At 37.9% G+C, this 22,251-nt stretch overlaps 1 protein-coding gene across 1 annotated transcript; it reads left to right on the top strand.

Moving 5' to 3' along the window:
* The first annotated feature begins 1,235 nt into the window (after positions 1-1,235).
* Positions 1,236-14,889, top strand: LOC139728591 (uncharacterized). Its single transcript, XM_071639529.1, has 4 exons — positions 1,236-1,283; positions 8,309-8,846; positions 11,105-11,269; positions 13,589-14,889. Exons 1-4 carry the CDS (start codon positions 1,277-1,279, stop codon positions 13,701-13,703), a joined length of 825 nt encoding a protein of 274 aa, XP_071495630.1. The 5' UTR covers positions 1,236-1,276; the 3' UTR covers positions 13,704-14,889.
* Positions 14,890-22,251: the final 7,362 nt, after the last annotated feature.

Raw genomic sequence — 22,251 nt, 5'->3', positions numbered from 1 at the left:
ATGATAGTACAAACATGAGTATACCAAATGAAGAGAACAACAAACAAAACTAAATAATGCATGTATAGTAAAACACCATCCTTGTTAACAACTATAGATAATTTACTCAGTACATAGACAATCTACAACATCCACCGTACATGACAGTCTTACAGTACAAGCTATTAAAACAAGGCAGGCTGTTTCACTATCCTGCTACGAGTGTGCGTTGGTCCAACTCTATTTTACTGGTACACCATTTATGGCGCTTAAAAAATTTTCTTCAGAATTTTGAGAAAATTGCAACATAATCACTTCTTCAACTGTGCAGTGTTTATATACATGTAGTATCATAAAGTTCTGTCATGTGAAAAAGACTTGGAAACCTTCTTGTACATAACTCTTTAGGCAGATACAAATACATATAATATATCTCTTTGAAAATAAGGGCAATCACAATAGTGAAATTCATCACCTTATAAAATGTGAGAAGACAAGTAGAATGTGCACTGCATTAATGTGGTGTGTGTCTGCATTAAATTGACCTTTGTTTACAGGTAGTTTGTGATTTACACCAAAACCTGCGTAAAGTAAAAACATCAGATTTATTTAGGGTGATTTAGTACGGTAGTTTTCAAGCACATGGTTACTTTTGATATTCTATAATTTGTGCAAGTATGATTTGACTATAATGCGACTCCCCATTCCTGACAAGTAAATACCATTCAGTCTTGATTTTACTAGAGAATTGATATTTAAGCCCAATCCAGCATTTTCATTTTTGCCAAGCCAAATACTGGATAGACCAGCTTGATCAAATGTGTCTTCAATGAATTTTTTACCATGAGGGGTCAAGTCTAAAATGTTTATCTTTTGAATGCATGTCGGAGATGAATTTCAACAGAAAATACGATATGGTTTGAAAACGATCCTCATCCAGACCCCATTCAGTCTGGGGTACATATACGCACAGATACTACGTAATATAGAGAAAAAAAGATTCCTGAGGAAAACTTCAGTTTGCTTTATTTCTCCATATCCTCAGACTTCACTACCATACAATAACTATAAGTTTGGCTGCATGGTGGTCACCGACAACTGCATTTTCTTCGCTGGACCAGCACACGGCTCTTATCGTTAGAGGGCGTCAGTAATATTCTTCGAAGCGGTACATGATGTATTGTTGTACATGGGGACTTGTGTACGTTCGGCCATACCACAGCGGTTTAATTAGCGCGACGAAACCCTACGTCATCATCGCATCTGGGAAGGACGCGTCGAATAACCGGGCATCAAAATGAAGGGTAAGACTGCTGACAATTTGCTGAAATATTTTGTATTTTGGTCTGTTTTCCGTGTGATTTGACCGTAATCATTTTCTTTATATTTCCTAGAAATGGGCGGACCATTGATATCAGTTTCACATCTCTTTAAGAGTTGTAGAATTATGTTTCTGTTCATGTCTTATCGCGGTGTGTATCCTCTTCGCCTTCGTTCTACGCTGTCGCACTCCTTTGCCCTAAGCCCGTTCTATGCCATGCCGTGCACCGTGCATTTATCATGGCAGCGTTCATCACTGGAACAACTCTTCGCCACGCGCACACGTACTGCACTGAAGCCTTGAAGGAGCCTACACAAAGCTGGGGAGAGCTTTCACTGTTCACTTTCACTTCAGCCTTTGCCTTGCTTGTGCCCCGCAAATCCAGGCAAGCTAGACAGCTTGCGCCATCGCCAGGTCAGCCAAGGATCTGCAATCCAAACTTGTGTTGAAAGCGTAGACTCCAGAGTTATGCTAGTTGGAGCTGGAGTATGACGAGCAAAGCAGACATGGAGACCGTTTGTAGCCAGTCACAATGAGTCAGCTCAGCTCAGCTCAGAGGACCAGTCATTTGAGTCTCTTTATTGTCATACAACAGCTAGAATCGTTAGAAAACTCTATCAAATTTTACAGACGTGTCTAGAGTAACTAGTATTAAATGTTAGAGAGTCTACTCTCGCTCTCGAGCTTCATCTTCAGGCTTTATAAATTTATATGAAGTATTGACCTTTTGCAATATAGCCTGGTCTGGTACTCTAGCACTCATAGCAGGGAATAATTTTCCAACTCAAATTTGATTAGCAATTTCAGCTGATGAACAATATTTTAAATGCTATCCTGTACACTTCTATGGAAGAAAACTGCTACACAAAAGTTAGTTTGTGTAGCAGTGTTAAAAATGCATAGCAAATTGCGACGCGATACCAGGAAAATTATTCCCTGTCTGTAGTATCACAGTGGACATGACACATAGATGTCAAGTTGAGTCAACCACAAGATTGCTCATAAGCTGCCCATTCTGCCATTGGCATAAATTGACCATAGCATAGGACATAAATTTAATGCCATCTGACTTTACCTGGCCTGGGGGCTAGTTGTAGAAACCTCAAAACTTATGCTTTTAGTTTTGAACAAGGTCAAATTTTGGCACAAGAGGTCAAACCTTGATGCAGTTTTGTTACTTTGATATGTATATGGGCTAAATCAACAACAACAAAATAAAGCCGCACCTCACCACAACCACGCCCCCATATACACTGTATGAAGCACACAGGGAACCGTGGTAACAATTTACATACAGTATGTAAGGTTATTCTTATTGATATAATGGGTATTTCTTACTTAAATTTACAATTTTCAAGAAAAACCGGCCTGTTTTCACTTTGGTTTGCTTGGTTGTGGTAGGGTTCCAACCCAGCAAAGTTCCAAGCATACTGCGCACAGTCCTGCACATTTACTTTTGTTCTTTGCGCTTTTAGCTATAGATCCCCTACCTAATTCATTTTAGGGTCTATGCAGAGTGGCGATTTTAAGGCCTACATAATAAGGGCCCCTGCCTGATGTGCGAATACCCCTTTGCTTTACACTAGGCTATAGACTCTGAGCTTGATACAGACATGAGCATTTGTTTGATTTCTAACATTTTGAACCTCGCTTGTATGGAGTATGAAACAGGTATGACTATGATGGTCTAGTCTGCTTTTTGCTGACAATGTTGGCATCTCAAGCTCTCCTGTAAGATGAGGCAGCTAGTTATATGGCTGAATTGCCTGTGTTTCAGAGTTGTACAGTTCTAATCTGGGTGGTAATCTCGCTGTGATGCATGTGGTGATGTGTAGTGGTAAACTGGTTGTTGTAGACTCTATCCTGTACAGTACATGTATTTCAGTAAATCCAACAAAAGATGAAATATATCTGTGCTTTTAATAGGCAATATTTTCAAGTATTCTTTCAAACCTGCTCTGCATTAAGTTGTAGTGCATTTGTGCTATTGGTTGTTATGTAATGCACACACAAGATGAAGTGTGTTTCTATGGTATTAGAAGTTTGTGTTTCTTTGAACTTCTGTACATGACAAATACATGTCATGACTTATGAAACCTGTGTTTTATACAACAATGGAAAGAAATTTATTTTGTTGTGACGAGACGAAATTGGTTTGAAATATAGTTACTACATTGTATGTCAATGTGTGCCCGTCACTCTGTAAGTAACTGGTGAGGCCAAGTAACGACAGAAAGTAGTTTTTCATCCTCCATCCTTTGCATGTCCAATTTTGGCACCGCTTCAATTTTTTTTTTTTTTTGTAACCATTTACTTTTTTACAAAATGCTAATGAAAATATTACAAATTTGTCTTCCCTGTCCCTGTTTGCATCTTTTGTGTACCCACTCCTGACGTTTTGGCAATCATGTTCTTGCTGTTTTTAAGAGAATTAATTTTCCCACATCATCTGTCTACAAAAATCCAGATGAGAAACTACAAAAATTTGTACTTTCTTTTTTTACTTGACCTAATATGTAAAAGACTGTACATTCCATCCAAACTTGAAGTACTGTAAGAGTAGCCTGAATGTGTCCAAATTGTACCATACTATGCTGAACAAGGTTGAGAAGCTTGCCTTGCTACATTTGTACAAGTGTACCTACACATTGTGTACACATTGTAGCACCTGAAGATGTGGTCAAGAGTGTGCCATACAGGTAGCATGTACTGTAAGCATTCTAAATGCAAACAGTGCAACGATTGAATTTTATGTGTAAGGGCAAGTCCAAGATATCGCGCACCTTACGTATGGGACATTCAGAGATTTCAAACCTCTGAAAAGTAATGAAGGAGCACTTGGATTTTACTGTATATCATCAGGATGACTGGTAGCCCTGAGAAGAATATTGTGTTTAAGTTTGATGTCATTTGACCTTGGGTTAAGTATTTTATTAAGAAAAATATGGCAACTTACGTATGGGACCAGAGAAAAACTGGATTTTTCAAAATAAAGTTTGAATTGAAAATCCTCTGAAAGTACCTTACTGATCAAGTTCTGTTTAGAAGTGAAGAACGGTACAATACTGAAGTATCTTTCAACAAAGTTTCATTGCAAAAGAATAAAGCATATTTTCATGAAGTTGGTTTAATTAACGAAAGTACACCTTACGTATGGGACATGGCTCAACTTACGTATGGGACATTTGTCTTTAGGGCACAAGTGTATTCATGGGAATGACTTTAAATTTTCCCATAGTGTCATATTCAGTTACACAAATCATACTACAACATTTAGCAAATGAAATAGACTTCTAAGTGGGTGCTTTCCCGGTTCAGGTACCTAACAAAAGCTAAAATAAGACAAATAAAGTAGTTACCAATTTACAATTAAATGTCTTAGTTTGGATTCTGTCTTGCATAAACACTGTCCTCATGATGTCTACACATACAGGTACAGTATATGCTGACACTCTATTTCTAGCCCATTTGTAATACTCTAGTCAATATTTTTTATCAATTGAAAAAAAAAGTGTGCGAATTCTAGCTTGCGACCTTGATGTAGCATACATGCACATGTACCATGACTAATTTGTAGTCTTGATAATTTCAACTGTAAAATCAAATGTCATGAACAGTGTAATTTGCAAATACAGTTTGAAGTGGGTACTTTCAGTAGTTCTAGGCTTACCTGGCAAGTTGTCTAAGTTTTTATAGAGCTTTATAATTGTTTGAAATGCAGCACAAAACACAACAACAAGAGTAATTCATTTTGCTCTGTAATCATCATGTTTTGCCATGTGAATTTTAGCTTCTGCAAAATCAATCAAATTTGAATGAAACTTTTAGACTTTAAAAGCCGTGGTAGAACAAAGAGATAGAAGAATGTATGTACTGATAATGGCTTTTTTTCAAATTGCATGGCTTCAGGTCTATGAAACCAAAGACGACAAAATTTGTGTCCTTTGTACATACATGTATATACAGCTGTACAAATGTACATGCTTGTGTAGTGATACAGGAAAGATTATCTGTATTCAAATCTTAAGAGAAAATGTAATTCTAGATTTTAAACACTTAAGTAACTCACTGATCCGAAACTTACAATTTTGATAAATTCTAATAACCTCATTTGATCATACACTACCAGATTGAATGCATGTTGATAATTGTGTAGATGTGGGGTACAAAGTAAGTATGAGTTGATGAAGGTGTCTCAGAGCACATCTGTCTCTTCAAACACAAAATAGAAAAGAAAATTGAATTCCCTATTTGTTTGTGTAATTTGTGTTTTTAGCACTCCAACCACAGAACCAGTATTGATATTGTGGTTCATGGCACATGTAAACTATAGTCTTCATTTTACCGGATTTTCAGAAATCATGTTCATGACCTTGATAAAGTCAGGACATATTCTGAGGGTGTGCAGTTGAAATAGTAAACATCATATCAAAATAAAAAGTATTCTCATAGGGTTTTTCCTTTGCTATCAACTCTAGTAATGACAAAGTTACCTGCTGTCACCTCAAGTGATTTTTCTTTTCAGTAAGACCTGTAAAGTTGTCATTGATGAGCGCCACAAGCACATTTGTTTTGATTTCCCTTTTGAGACTGTACAGCCTGTAGTACATGCTGAACAGTGTACTGCACCTAAAATGACACTCAGAGAATCCCATTCTCTTGGACAAAGTCATTTTGTAGAGAGGTAAAGTTGAAAATGATAACTGAATTAAGAAAATATCCAATATCAAAATGTTAAAGGGGAATGTTAATTGAAGACCAGCTGCACAGCCTGTAATGAAAATAAGAAAATAAATGAATATTCTTTATTTTCCTTTCTTAAGCATAGAATGACTCAATAATGCTGTTCATACACTCTCCCTGAGGTCAACTGAGTAGGAGAGGCAGATATATAGACATTTATATCCTTCAGAGTAGATGCAAAGATTTTCATTAACCAAACAAATGTAAGGATATAGCATCCATGTCAAAAGGTGGTTTTCCCATTCACTTTGCATGTAATGTCCCATACGTAAGGCATTTGTCCCATACGTAAGCAAACTTTAATTAGTTATAAGACGAAGGACTAATTAAATTTCCACATTTAGTTTTGCTAATCCGGAGTTAAAATGAATGAATTAGAACTTCCTGAAGTATGATTGGTCAATGTTAGAAATCTTCAGAAAAAACTTCAGGGAAAGTGCATAATTTGCATAATTAATGTGCTGACCTTGTCTTACCGATTGGAAATTATACTAGCTCATACGGGGGTCATGTCCATAAAGAAACTAGGTCAAGGACAAATTCAACTGATTTTAGATGAATATTTGTAATTTGTCCCATACGTAAGGTTTGTTTTTAATTTATGCAATTAGGGCCATATTTCTTGCATAAATTTGCATAATTCAATATTTTCTTTGCTGGAAATATATAATTTAACTCTTTAGCTACAACATGATATCAATAACTTTTTGATTAAATCAAGATGAATTTTGAGCATCTGAGGGGACATTATCTTGGACTTGCCCGTAATACAAAGATTAAGCTTTCTTGCAGTGGGCTAAAACATTTCATTATGGTTCCCAGTACGCTCCTAGAATTAAATTGTATTCAATCTAGATTGAAGCGTCAGTTATGAAACGTGCATTTGTACTGTAGGTACCGTTACACATGTAGGTAAAGTTTTGAATGTTACTTTTGAGTATAGACTTACTGTACATTTGTACCAATGTCAGGACTACAGTGTACGCAAGAAAATGCAGTAAGTGAAGGTTTGAAGAAATTGTGATTTTAAAGTTTGATGGAGGGAAAGAATTGCCCGAGGACAAGGTCTGAACATGCTCATTTTTCAGACACAATGAAGTACAGTGTATGAGACAAGAGAAAAAGATTTTTTGATTTATGCAATATTCAAGTTCCAGTTTCTAAGGAAAACAAAAAACTGTTTTAATTTCTTGACTTTGAAATTTACCGTACTTACAATGTAGTTGCAAAATCAATCTGTGTGGCTTTAACTTTTGCAGAGTTTACTGAACTTTCTTGTTGTAGTTAGGAATGTGGTTGAACAACTTTGAAGTAGTTTGGTGGCAGCAGAGTCTACTATAACTCTTGTGAGCTTTAAACAGATTGAGTAATACGAGTTGCCTTTATTTGTCAGTGTGATATAGACTGTAGAGCCCAAAAGAGTGAAACAGAATATCAATTGAGGTTTAGTTACAGTTACTGTCAAACCAATTTAAGTGTGTTTTAAAAAAAGGGGGAGGGGGAATCAAATGTGAATGCAACAGTTTCTGATATAGCATAGTCATTGTGATCGGCTGATTATGGATAATAACTCATGCAATCTTGTGCTACATTTTATATTAACATGTTACAGTGGTCATTTTGTAGTACTGTAAATGTGGAAATTTTCTCGCATTTTGCGCAACCAGAAGTTAGCGTGAAAATAAAAGCAAACAATTAGTTTTGCTTGCCATATGTTCCAGCAAATAATGGCCTGATTTAGCGGAATTACAATTGTAAAAACACAAGGAATTCATCTTAACCAGTCTTGTGCAAAAGATGACTCCCACGAAAATATCCACTTTTACAGTATGTGACTTTGATTACATGCAAAGTCCTTACTTTTCTCAAAGTATACTGACAAGAGCAATATTACTACATTGTATTATACACCTGTTGTGTAAGACAATATTCATTCCATTAAACAGTTTCTCTATGTACAAATTAAGGTGTACTGTTTCAAATGTCATACAGCTGTATACAGTACAAGCATGATACATTCTACAGACTTTTTAAGATTCTCAAATGGTAGGATGCTCATGTAAATGCATTGTGTAATTGCTTGACTTTTCATGATGTGTTGATAATTTTCTCTATCCATTTTTTAAATGGTTGTGCTCTTTTCCTCTACTTTTTTCCATTGTCCTCAGTGTAAACAAATAATTTTCTTAACCTACCTAGTAAATTTAAAATCATGTGTATACAACTTATCTCATTTACTGCATTTTCGTCACCTCATCTTATCAGACCAATTTCTAGAAGGCAGACTTTATGTCGGCGACCTCAATCATGACACCACCAAGGAAGACATACAAAGAGAATTCGGTAAATATGGCCGTCTTGTAGATGTGTGGATGGCTCGCAGCCCACCAGGCTTCGCTTTCGTAGAGTATGAGTCTTTGGCAGAAGCGGAGACAGCACTGCGAGAGCTTAATGGTCGCACTCTCCTCGGAAGTCGTATTAAAGTGGAGCCATCTCGAGCCCAGAATGGTCGTGGTGGGCGCGGAGGTGGTGGAAGAGGTGGTGGTAGAGGAGGAGGAGGGAGACGCGATGGCGGACGACCACCCAGCGGTGGAGGGGGAGGAAGATACGGAGCACCACGGTCACCACGGGGCTCTTATCGCGACTATCCTAGCGATTATGGCCGTGGCAGCGGTGGTGGCTACGCATCTGGTGACTATGGTCGCGGTGGTGGCTACAGAGATGACAGCAGGGGTTCGAGATATAACGATTCATACAGTTACGGAGAGACAGCGTATCGCAGCAGATCACCAGTTCGTCGCAGGTATCGCTTAGTGGAAGTGTGCTACTTATGTTAGCGAAAGGGGTCGATTTGATATAGCTAAACATCTGCTTTGAAAAGCAAAAGAAAAAGCAAAACAAAACGAAAGAAAACGCAGAGATGCTCTTTACTGCTCCAGTCTTTTGGTGCTATCTTTGCAGCAGTTGGAAAAATTCTCTTCTCGCAAATTCAACTGGACAAGTATGGTTGTCTTGGGGACTTATCAACTGGAGCCCCCTTACAATCCTCTTATCCCCATGTTGACAACTACGCAATAGCGGCACTTTCAGTGTCCCACATCAAGCTAACTTCGCAATTTTGTCAAGCTTTCCTTTCAATTTGCTGTGTAATGACTCCCACAGCTCTACGCGATTGTAGAGTGTTTTGCACTTGATGATCCATGATAAGGCAATCCCTTCATTTAATTCATTGCCACCTTTGTAGCGGAGCCAGCGAGACAGCAATAGATACGTCTCTTTCGTGCCTCGATTTCATATTTTAGCACAGAGCACTTGGATACGCGTGAAATCGCAATTCTGAGAAAATCGACCCCTGTTTGCTGAGTTTCGATGTCACTGTTGTTATATTGCGTGTAATTAAAACAGTGAAGACTGAAAGAATTGTAACAGCAATCGTTCGCTCTCCATCTCCCTCAGTCAGATGCTCTTTAGAGGACTGAAGAGATCGTCTTGTATCACGTAGTTAACATACTAGAAGCGAGGGCATCTGTGCTTCTGCATTGTGAACTTTCAACAGAAAGGAATATTTCCCATAGTTTGTGTTCAATTACCAGCTCCCGTATCAGCATAAATGTTTTGTGCATGTTGGCATGAATGAATCAGTCATGTTTTGCTTTTTTTTTTAAACTACCGTATCATCCTTATGTGTATTAGAATGCATGTGTAAGTACAATTGTAGGACCAATAGTGCTGTTGAAAAAAGTAATGAGAGCTCCCCATTGCCAAATCTTAATTCCTTCCCCCTTGCTATTGTACTGTATGTTAATGAGCATGATCATGTCCCTGCCCTCACACCACTCCCCCCCCCCCCAAAAAAAAAAAAAAAAAAAAAATATATATATATATATATATATATATATATTATTATGTACATAAGAACTTTTGTCTTTTTCCTACAATACCTTGGAAACTGCAGACATGTTATAGGACAAAACTCTAGAATTAACATTTGTAGACTATGCATCACATAATGCCAGCTTGGCAAAATTAGGAAAATATCAGTCTGTGAGTCAGAGAGAGAGAGAGAAAGAGAAAAGAAAGTTTTCCAGAGCAGATATTTATGAACTATTGGCAAAAAATGGTCTCTTGAATGTATGGCTTTTTAAGTTGAATGGAAGAAGAATTTAAGCAGTGTTTATGGGTAGAAAGTCAAAGATCACTATTCTGTTCACGTTTTGCACAAATTTAGAAGTCATGTCCACAGTGTCATGCGGGGAGGAGCAAAGAATAACTCCCACAAAAAGAAAGTGTGCAAACTTTGTGGATTACCATGAAGCTGGGCAAGCGGAGGCATACCTTACAACATCGTGACACAAGTAGCTAATATTTTTCTGTGTACTGTCCCTTAAGTGCTCTCATTCATCCTAATACTGGGTAATAGGAATTCATGCTGCTTGATATTCCCATGCATGCCAATTATTATCATCAAATCTGTTAAGCTTGTACCTTCGTAATGCCTTCAGAGGAGGAGCTTATATGTGCGGTGTTTTCATGTCATAAGTGATGTCCAGCTATCTTCGCAAGTTCGCAACCCTGTCACTGCTAAATATTGCACAGCAGTTGATGTTCTACCACGCACCTATTCGTCGCAAGCTAGTATACTATCGCAATCTTTACCCATCGCGACAGTCACAGTACGCTTTAGTACAGTAACAAGAGCGAGCATTTGGGATCAGAAGACGCGAAGCGGGATAGCGAAGTCTCATAGGAGGATTTACAACTTTTTGCGCTGTATATAAATATCTACGGACTGAGCTGAGTAGACACATCTTATGAAGCCGTATCAACTAACCACTCGAGTAAAATCAGAGCAATAGCGTAGAGATGAGCTAGCAACAGTTTGATGACCTTTAACAAGTGTCACCCAATAATGTTGGTGCCTACGTTAGTTCCATGTTATTTAAGTATTAATATCATTATGATTGCACAAAATACCTTTTGTTTAGTCTATTATAACATTTGATTTCAGGATATTCTTGCAACAGATATGTTGTATAATGCGTGTGCTTTGTCTTACTCTAGGAGCCCTGGTTTTGGTGGACCCCCTACCGGACCAAGAGGTCGTGATTATGGTGGCAGGGATTATGGGGGTGGGCGTGACGTAGGTGGTCGTGATTACGTGCGCCGTGAACAAAGAAGAGACTATGATCGAGAGCCAAGGGACTACCCTGTTGGGCCCCCACCTAGGTAAATGCAGAATGGTTTTTTTAAGTATTCTTTTGTGAAACCTGCTGTCAATCTTTTCAACTAGATACTTAAAAAAAAATTTTGAAGATTACTTCTCCAAAACAAGCAAGCGGTTCTCGAGCGTATTGTGTCCAATGTACTGAGTAGTGATACAGAACTTCCTTCAGGCAGGGAGAAATTCTTATTTATCTTCAATCATAAATGAGATACAAAAGATAATAACCTGTATTATGCTAATTCAAAATATCAGGTTATATGTTTGAGTGACATTTTGTGTTACTTGTAGCTTGCTATCAAATTGATATTGGATGAAGATATTGAAATTTCAAATGATTCAGAATTAAAAGAAATGTTAGTGTTGTTTACAGTGAAATATCATATTCGTATGACTTTAGCAACACAGAGGTAATAAACCCGTATTCAAATTCCTCTCTTTAGTCCTGTGATTATAATAGATAAAGATTGAAAAAAATAACCACAGGGATAGCACATTTTCAAGTTCAGATATTTTATGCTATGCTGCTTGCCAAGTGTACACATACTTTGAAGTTAAGTGAACTCGGCTGCTGTGTTCCTGTTCAGAGTGCGTGTGTAATGGTTGTGAATAATTTCTTGCAAATTGGTTGTATCTCAAGCCTCATCCATCCAGTTCAAAATACCCAAAGCTGCAATAGTTATGTAATGCAAGATAATGATTCTGTAAAAGTCATATGCTTCCCTCTCTCTCTCTCTCTCTCCATACTGCATGAAGTTACTTTCAGCATTATATGACCTTTATGCATATTACTCCAAGGGGAAGAAGCAATTAAGTTTATGGTATAACAAGGCAATCAACCTGAAAACAAAGAAACAACTATGCAGTATTTGAACAACTTTATCTGTTTCGGTGAAAAGTCATTCATTATCAATGATTGCCATTATTTTCTTCTGTTTTATCATGCTGTTGACCTTTTTGTAGCAAAGTTCTCTGTTTATTGAAGCATAGTTTTGCACCCCTAATATCCCAAATTCGCTGCATTTCAAATTGAATGAAGGCTGTCTTTTGTCATGCTTCCCCTGAAATTGTGTATTTCTTTATTTTTCATTTTCAAAGAGTCATCAAGTAGCATGTGATGTACGACACATTGTGTGCCTGTTAGCAATACAACAGCTGTATGAGGAGTAGAAGAGAAAAGTCTTATAAGTGCACCATATTAAAGCAAGTGTGTCAAAGTGTGCTTTGTCACTACGTTCTAATTGACTTGTATAGTGGATATCCAGAGTAAAATCAGATGAACAGAAGAGAAGTTCCATCAAAATTAGATTAAGAATAAGGCTGATGTGGATTTGTCACACGTTTCATATTGTTTCACTAAGTAATGATTTTGGTCTGTAACCACCTGCAAATCAACTGAGGTGATGGTGTCATCATCAAATTCCCATTGATCATATGGAAAAAAAAAGGGAAAAATTTTGTTTTGTGTCAAAAATCCTGCAACTAAAATCCTTTCCCCTTAAAGTAATAATTTTTGTGTAATTGCAAAACAATAATGTGTGTGTGTTTATGTGTGCGAGTGTGTTGATTTGATAGAAAAAAGAGGAAATTTAGTGAAGATTTGTGTACAGGTCAGTGGAAGACTCAAAGGCAGTGACATTACTTCATCTACAAAATTGTAAAGCAAGAATTTTTTGCCGCATGAAATTTCAGCGAATTTGAACCAGCAGCCTTTTTTTGTGGCATGAAATTTTCGTGAATTACCACTTGCATTCAATGCATTTAGTGTAGACAAGAACTTACATGTGCATTTTAATTTTGTGAATCTTGGCTCTTGCAAAATTTGCGAAACTAAAAGGCATGCAATCATTTCTGGCTTTACATCACGTTTTGCTGCTAGATATGACTGTTTCATGGAATAGATGAAACATCAAAATCCCATAACTGATTCTGATGAAAGTTCTGCAATTCAGTTTGTTAGGTTTTGCCTTGTTAAGCCAACTTGAACATGGTACGGAAATGCACACTGAATTTCTTTTCATATGGCATATTCTATAATAGGCTTGTGTCTGTCCCCACCCCCCCCCCCCCCACACCACTGAGACAATAATGACTCCGAGAAATAGAATTATGGAGCAGATCCTTTGGTGTGGAGATACACTTTGTAAGTGCTGTTAAGTGCTATTGGTGTATTTTATTTTGAGGCAGAAAATTAATATGTGTGACTATGTCGCATGGTTTTAGCGTGAATTAATGAGACACATCGTAATGGTCTATTTATACACATCTACCGTTTGGTAATTACTCTTTCTGATCTTGTCCTTTCTCCAATCCTATGATGCCAGCTATAGCAGTGGCCGTATGGAGCGCTCGCAGTATGACCGAGGACCAGACAGAGGATACGACCGAAACTTCGACCACGGCTACGACCGACCCAGACGCAGTCCACCACGACGATAAACATGCTCTTTATTGGGAGCTGAAGAGAAAGCCGTTCTGTGATTTGAATGTGTTTTGTATCTCAGTCATGCTTTAGGTAGCTGACAATCATATCAGGCACATATGATACTTAGCTCAAAGACAGGCAGACACTGTTTGCCAGATATATCTGCTTTCTACAAATGACCCCAATGTTTTGCAGATTTATATCTGTCCCATGAGGAATGAAATTTAGTTACTTGCATGCAATCCCTGGATAAGAGTTTATGTGGACCCCTGATACGATTTGCAAAGTATGTGAGGCTGTCAAAGCAAAGCAGTTATTTATATTCTAGTATTCATACCGTATGCGTGTTCATGATCCATTGGTATGAACTGCATGTAGGAGCAGTATGTTCTCACAGGGTACAGGAACACCTTTTTTTTCTGTAGCATTAGGATGGATATCTGTCATCATCAAGGAAGATTGATGATGCTTACTCATTGCTCTTACCTTTACAAATCCTTCACTCTTGTCTTGTCATACTTCAAGCTCAGTAGGCACTATGCTGTTCAAAGATTTGGTTTATAAAGTTATGATTTATAAAGTTCTTGCATTTCCAAATTTATGTAGGTGTGTAAAATTGTATTTCATGTCTTGTTAAATGGAGCAGATTTGAAGCAGTTATCATAGTCAAAAAAACAAAAAAAAAATCAGCAAGATGCCTGTTGGACATGTTATAATGTGATCACTAATGATCATGAGCCATCCACATCAGATGTTTTTAAAGATTTGCACAGCAAGGGAAACAATTTGGGATAGAGCCAATTTGTAATTGTCTCCCGCCCAGCCCTAATTCAGGTGCATCGTGGGATGGCTCAATAGCAGAGTTGGATCCGATCTGGACTGCATTTCACTCACAAGACCAGTGGACAAATAGTGTTCATAGTCGAGAAAGAAGCACTGTGCAACCAACCAACCAACCAACCCAGGTTGTGTCTTTCATCCATGGCCAGGGGTATTTTGGGAGGATATAAGTTGCTTATTATTGTGTGATTAGCTCATTGTGTCATCGCAGTGACAACCCATGATTTTAGTGGCCACAAATTGAAAACCTGTAAACTTCGTTTTTCACCAAATTCAAACCAAGGAAAAGAGTAGTAATGTATGAGATACATAAATCAATTGCATTGCAATGTATGTGGACGAAGAGCTATCCCTCGGTGCATCTGTGATGGGGCTCTGCAATGATGCTTTGCATTTTGGAGGTATATATGTACTCTGTTTATTCTTCTGAGATTAACGCTATAGATATATACGCTGTAGATGTAAACACTCATCAGAGTAATATCAATTTTATATTGTGAGTGTTGTATCCTTGCACTTGAGTTCTCTCTCTCTCTCTCTCTCTCTCAAACTGTAATTGATTTTTATTGAAGCATTTATGTGTAACATCACAAATGTTTTCATTTCAGATTGATTTACTTTGGTCCTTTATGATATGCCCCCACCCCCCCCAAAAAAAAAAGAAAGAAAAGAAATGAAGTGGATCTATTTTTCCATGTATCCTCACAGGCTGTTTTCCCATTACTAAAACAACAACTACAACAGCAGCAAGCAAACAGCCTTTTATCAACACTTCGAGTTTAAATCACAACAAATATGCTAGAAAGGAAATCCTTCACCATGAACCATTCCATGATTTGTTGATTTAATATACACTGTACCAGTAATGCATGTGTGTCCATGATTGCTTGTCACTTGTTGTCATAAGTATTCTAACATGGCAAAAGGGATAACAGGACACTGTTTTGTTTTTTTGGTTTTTTTTTAATTTTCAGTTTGTTTGTTTTTTTCTTGTGGGGGGGGGGGGGGGGGATTTCTGATTGTGTTTTGTTGTTCCTTCAGAGTAAATTCCCTCTAGCTACGAAAGGTTCTTCAGTCGGAGTACTCTTACACGCACATACACACACGCCTAAAACAAAACAAAACAACATATAACTATTAGTTTTTGTTTTTTTTTTAGTAGGGGAACAAGTGAACATACCTTTGCTCCTGTGTAGGTTAGAACTGGAGGACCCATGTATTCATGCAAGACTTTTTCTGTGCTTCTGTGTGTGTGTAGGGAGGGGGAATATGGCCACTGGCTGTACATCACCATGAATGAGAAAATGATATAGGCCTACAATGAATACCCTTTGTCCTGATTTAAAGCTCACCCTTTTGATTAACATGAAGTGAGAAATTAATGAGTTAGTTATTAAGTTGACCTCCAAAAATTAAAGGAGGCACCTGTGAATGCTCACAAGTTGATTGACATACATTGAGAAGTGCGCCATTTGATGGCTGTTATTGCTTATTAGGCATTTGGGCGACAATGCTGTAGGGCATACAGTACATTGTCACCAGTAGTTACTAGCATAGTAGCTGTGGAGAGGAAAAAAAAAAGCCCAGTAGACTTGTTACCGTTACTCGAATTCAGAATCTTGACAGTAAGTGCTGTAATGCTTCAAGCTGTTCATTGGTGAAGTGTACATATGTAATTGAAGGCTGCTATACTATCTTCAACTATGTCGTGGTTCTGGGTGAAGTCCTCATTATCATCATGGAGTATTGCCAAGTACCAGTGATTACTGTGCTTGTGTTGGTAAGTTCATTTATGTTTTTATATGAAGTCAATTAAGTTGTGTGGATTAACTGATCACAATTCATGGTGATTTTTAACCAATGTGAGTATTGTCTGTTAGTCTTTGATAATAAAATTATGAAAAATATGCCAACTTGTCACATGTACCATATTCTTTGAATGATACATGCTGCATGTCATTGAATTCACTGTATGCACCATATATTTTGTGAGGTTTTTGTTGTGAATTTTGTGAGTCGGGTGCTATTTGTGTCCCAACATAAATGTGATGTGCAGGCATACATTTCTGTCTTCATTACTGTACTCCTCAATGACAAATCTGACCACTCACAAATTTGTCAGGAAATCCCAAATTGCAAAAAAATTGCTAAATATATGGTGTATACAGAACTGTACTACATACTGCAAGGTGTGTGTGTGTGTTTATTTATTTTTTTGGACTGCTTTAACATATTTTTATCTTTGATACAGCAATAGGAAGTCTTCTGCTCTCAAATCATAACAAAATAGCAAATACATTTACACTTACCTAGTATTTGCTTTTCAAATGTACATGTATATGTATATAAATGATCTGCTTTCCTGGTGATATGTACAAAAATACATACAGCTGTATTTTCACATCTCATTTGCCTTTCACACAGTATATATATACAAGTTAAGGTCATTTACAATTTGCACAAAGGACACTGCGGCATGACATTTGAACAAAGATTTTAGTGAGTGCAGGGAATACACGGCAAATGTCATACTGTACCTGTGTGTACATGTGTCATACATGTGTGTGTGTGTGTGTGTGTGCATGAAAATGGGGGGGGGGGGGCGGGGGGAGGGGTTGTTGAAGTTGAATCCACTGTCATTTTATGTTGACTTCCAAAACTACATCTGAACAACCAGAGAAGTTTATTCATTGTATGAAATCCCATGGAATTTTTGAAGTATTCCAACAGAAGTGATACTGGTACTGGTGCTTTGTGATGCTACCAAGTGCTATTTCATGACAAAACTATTGAAAAAGACTCTACTACTCTGGACACTCTGGAATTCGGTGATATTTAAAGAATAATTGCAGATTGAGAATCATGCAGTTCACTCTAAAGTTTATAATATATGATTTTTTAATGTTTAGCGCTGTCATTGATGGAAAAGACAGATACCGTTCATGGTGTGGCAGTGGAAGTTAGTGGTACAGTTTACCTTTGGGAGCAGTGATTTTTTTAAATTTTTGCATTATTACATTTGATGCATAGGCCTATGTGTAGGTCAGTTGTATTACAAACATCCTATCAGAAATTTTGCAGTAAAACCTAAAATATAGGGAGATATCGCTGTGTTTCTTATTAAACCATAACTGTATACCATTTAGTCTAAAAACAATCTTATTAAAGCTTGTTCACATTTTGTAACAATCCTGATTAAAATTTTGACACTGGTTGTTTCTATACCTAAATCACATTTTAGAACTATTTCGAAGCACTAAATCTGGGTTTTTGTTACATCTCATTTTCATTTTTCATTTCATTTATTTCCAAATTCTCATTAAAAATACATGTGACAAAGAACAAGGCGAAGATAATAACATTACATTCGGTAACAGTATACATGTAAAAAAAAATAAGCACAATGGAGAGGGAACAAAAAAAGATTTAGAAAAAGAAAAAGGAAATTCTCAGAGAGAAAATGGAGGAGCCAGCAGAGGCCATTGGCCTTTCTATGGCTGGACTCCCACTTGAGATTTTATGTACATTATAAGATACGCCTAAAAGGAGGGAAAGAGAGACGATTAAAAAACAAAAAAATAAAAACAAGCAAACTACGAGTGAAAAATATGAAAAAAAAACAAAAAAAAAAAACACCACACATTGCAGACATCATATGAACGTTCTGCAGAAACTTCAATTATAATCATTCAAGAAATATATTTTATATCTACGTTTAACCCGTTGAGGACGGTTTGATATTGCTACAACACGCATTTCCCATAGACGCTTGCCCGAGTATACTCGGGACTCGTCCTCAACGGGCTAAAAGAGGCAAGGGAAGGACATAACTTCATTTCATCAGGCACAGAATTCCAAACATGTACTTGATATTTAACAGATCTTTGCGATGTAACATATCTGAGAAGAGGTAAATATAGGTTACCAGTTTGTCTAGTGTTATATAAATGAATATCTCTCGTATATTTGAACATATCATCAAAGACAGAGGGTAATAACTTATGAGTATACATATACATAAATGAGGCTGTTTGTAATTTACATATATCAAATACAGTAAGAAGCTAGAGCTTTTTAAACAGAAGTTGAGAAGGTGTTGAAGGGTGAGAATTTGTTATTGCACGTAATGACCTTTTCTGAAGTGTGAACACACGATTTAAAAGAGATTTTGCACATTTAATTGGCCCCAGATCATTGAACAATATGTTAAATGTGGCAATATAGTGGCGGTATAAATATATAATAAAATCCTCAACGATAACAGATGTCTTATCCTATAGATCACACCTGTTGCACAGGATATTTTATGCAAAACAACATCATCTATATGAGGCGCCCAATTAAGATGTTCATCTAACATAATACCAAGAAATGATGTACAAGACACTCGCAATACCTTTTGATTGTTTATAACAACATCAGCTATATCTTTTTTTTTTCTTTTCTTTTTTTTCAATTCAATTCAATTTATTTGTTCAATTCCACCAAGAAAACAAAGTACAGAAATTGTAATACCTCAGTATTGGGTGAAGACAAGAAATCAATGATTACACAAACATGACAGATAGCTAAAAAGAGTTAACATATACTAGTACATGAGGTGGAAAAGATAGGAGTCCTGCTGAGAAGCAAAGCTTGTAAATTGCAGAAACTCCTATTTACAAATACAAAACAAAACAAAACAAAAAACACACCAGATACACAAGACTGGAAAATTCACCCTGAAAACTATGTACAATATATACATACAATATGCAAAAATGAAATAATAATTGTGGGGGGGGGGGGAGAAAGCACACTAACGGATGTTAAAAGAAAAAAAAATGTATTTAAAACAGAATACGGGATTGAATAATGGGAAGAAAAAAAATAATAACTTGGACTTGAACACACAGTTACAGGGACAAGAGTAAAGAGGGTGAAATAAAGGCAATGACTTACAAGATATCCAGTGCTTAACTAAGATGTAGCTCAGCATTAATCAATGAAAAAAAAAAAAATGTCAACCAATAAAGCAGATTATATCAAAGAGCCTACATATATCTGATTATTCATAAAGATGTGAATTTAACACTCAGCCCTATTTAAAGATTACAATTTATGGAACTTTATCAACAGTGGAAACATATCATCTGCTATTCTCTTATTTTTCTGTTTAAATGGTAAATAATGAAAGGCTGACCAAACTGAACAGGGAAACCAGTACCATACCATAATTATCTGCTATTCTCTTATTTTTCTGTTTAAATGGTAAATAATGAAAGACTGACCAAACTGAACAGGGAAACCAGTACCATACCATAATTTAAGTTATCAATCTTTGCTTACCTTAGCCGCTGTAAAACTCCGCACGAGTCCGCAGACTCCGCACGACGTCTGGTCGGGCTACTTCTTATAACCGCGCTCCAGCCATCCCTGCGGCTCCGATGCGGCCCGCACCGCCTCAGCTAACTACCTGCTAGTATACAGCAGAGCTAGATAGCTGTGATATGTGAGCAGCTGCGATTCGACCCGCGCCCGTGCTTCGATACAATGCTCCAGCCAGAATCCTGTAACTAGAGCTCCTAATTGAACGTTGTGTACCAGAAGTCGCAGGAGCTCATATTTCATCACCTCTTTACCTACATTTTGAGTTCAAAAGATGAATACCCAATGAATAACATGCGTCAAAGTACCGATCACGTAAGTTGAAATTTTGTTAGTTAGAAACTAGAAATAATGGTAGTCTGTGAGGAAGTGGACGAATTAATATGCTTCCCAGGCGGTTTATACGGGTATAAGCGAACTTCGAATGAGGCGGGAGACCGCACACTCCGACGTCGTAATGCCATGATTCCAAGTCTGCTGTTTTGCAGTTGCACTTGCCGTGCAGAGCACGGGTTTCCAAACTGTTATTCTCTTAATATCATCAGTCTCTTGATAAGCAGGATCAGGAGTTTATACTCTCAAGTATGGGAAGTGACACCTGATACTAGTAGAATAAAACGCCCCCTGCCGCAAATAGACACCACAAAGGCTGTCACAAACGGGGTGTTTTGAGCTAATTAGTATGTAATATTACGTTACATGACTATCCTTTATGAAATAGACGTCCAAGTAAATCATCATGGCATAAATTTGATACCAGTACAAATGTATGTGTATGCTAGGTGACCAACACATTGACACTGTTGTCTGTAACTTAATGCTAAACTTACTCTAGGCCTACATAATGAAACCGACACCCTAGCCCGACCAGACACTGTGCGAAGTGATTTATAGTTTTTATTATACAGCAACTGGGTTCTGTATAGTTACCGACACCCTAACTGCGACCAGCCCCAACGCGTAGTGTATAACTGTGTACAAGGAGCGCCCTGGGGTTACCGACACCCTAATGCCCCAGTCACATAGACATCCCGCAGAGCTACCAAGTCTCACACATTCTGCGTGAGACTCAAGCATGTAGGGGCCATCCCACGATCTCGCGCATGACACCCATTTTTCTCACGCATCGGGCGAAGTCTGCAACTTGGGCCTATAACAATGAGCATAGCTCAAAAGATTAAGGCGATAGTTGCAATTGAAGGTATATTTCCCTTTTGTCTTTCAAAATATTAAAGTAAAAAATAGTCACTTAAGTGTGCACCTGATCGCACCATTAAGAGCTGAAAATTGAAAAAGCTCCCTACCGTGGGAGGCCGCAGGGGGGAAAACCCCCCCCCCCCACACCCTCGCTCGCGCGCACATTCGCATGCCGAGATGCCGAGTCATGAAAATCTCACTCATAAAATTTTTTTGAACTTGGCATCCCTGATCCCGGACCACCCCTGATCAGATCTGGGGTGATCCGGGGAGAGATACTTGTTAACGCCGGGAGGCCAACACGGCAACTTTTGGAGGTCAAAAACATCCGGTGTCATCCGGGGACTGCCGTGTTGGCAAAGCAATCCGGGGTGGTCCGTGTGGCCTGTGGCTGCCATGTTGATCTGTGTAGATGCCGTGTTGGTCCGTGTAGACGCTGCGCTCTTCAAGCCTTATCCGTGTAGCTGCCGTGTTGATGCCGTGTGTACAGTCATACTAACGCTCGTCGACGCTCCATCAAGGTCGAAACTATCCCGGAACTCCCCAGATTATCATGTAGATCCTTGAGGATCCATGTTTATATATGACTGGGGCATAACCCCGGGTTGCTCCTTGTGCACAGTTATACTGTGGGAGCGTTGGGGCTGGTCGCAGTTACCGACACCCCTGTACTTGGTACGTACACAGCGCCCTGCGCTGGGGTTAGTTAGGCCTATGCTATAGCACTACTTGTAATAAAGAACGAAATTCACGCATGAGACTATGCGCAGTGGTTTTCTATTCTTCACTGGGGATTTGAAAATATCAAAATGTTATTGAAAACCCTGATAGTATTAGTAATAAACAAGAGCAACTGCAAAACAGTGACACTGTAGATTGTACACGTTGGTAAAGCATTACGTGCACTTCACACGTATTGGCAATTTACTATGGAGGGTAGGGGTGTCGGTTACAAAGTACAGCACTACTGAGTACATGTCAAAATAACACCCCCCCCCCCTCGCATTTGAAGCAGTTATTTTTTTTATTGGAGTGTGTACCTCAAAATCACATTTTTAATTCCCGCTTGTGAATTCAGAGTATATTCTTTACATGTGAGTAAAATTGCAGGCAAATTCTGAGATATTTTAAATTTCTATTGATACTGATAGATAAGAT

Source organism: Diadema antillarum, unplaced genomic scaffold, assembly GCF_040938485.1.
Source record: "Diadema antillarum isolate AM-2024a unplaced genomic scaffold, OU_Dant_1.0 seq00000187_RagTag, whole genome shotgun sequence".
NCBI classification, from domain to species: domain Eukaryota; kingdom Metazoa; phylum Echinodermata; class Echinoidea; order Diadematoida; family Diadematidae; genus Diadema; species Diadema antillarum.
The sequence above is the reverse complement of the archived record's forward strand: the minus strand, read 5'-3'. Positions and strand labels throughout refer to the sequence as shown.

Bases quoted from the DNA above. Each gene is read 5' to 3' on its own strand.
- LOC139728591 (XM_071639529.1), top strand. The intron at 8,847-11,104 runs GTATCGCTTAGT...GTCTTACTCTAG, and splicing joins AGATCACCAGTTCGTCGCAG to GAGCCCTGGTTTTGGTGGAC. The intron at 11,270-13,588 runs GTAAATGCAGAA...CTATGATGCCAG, and splicing joins CCTGTTGGGCCCCCACCTAG to CTATAGCAGTGGCCGTATGG.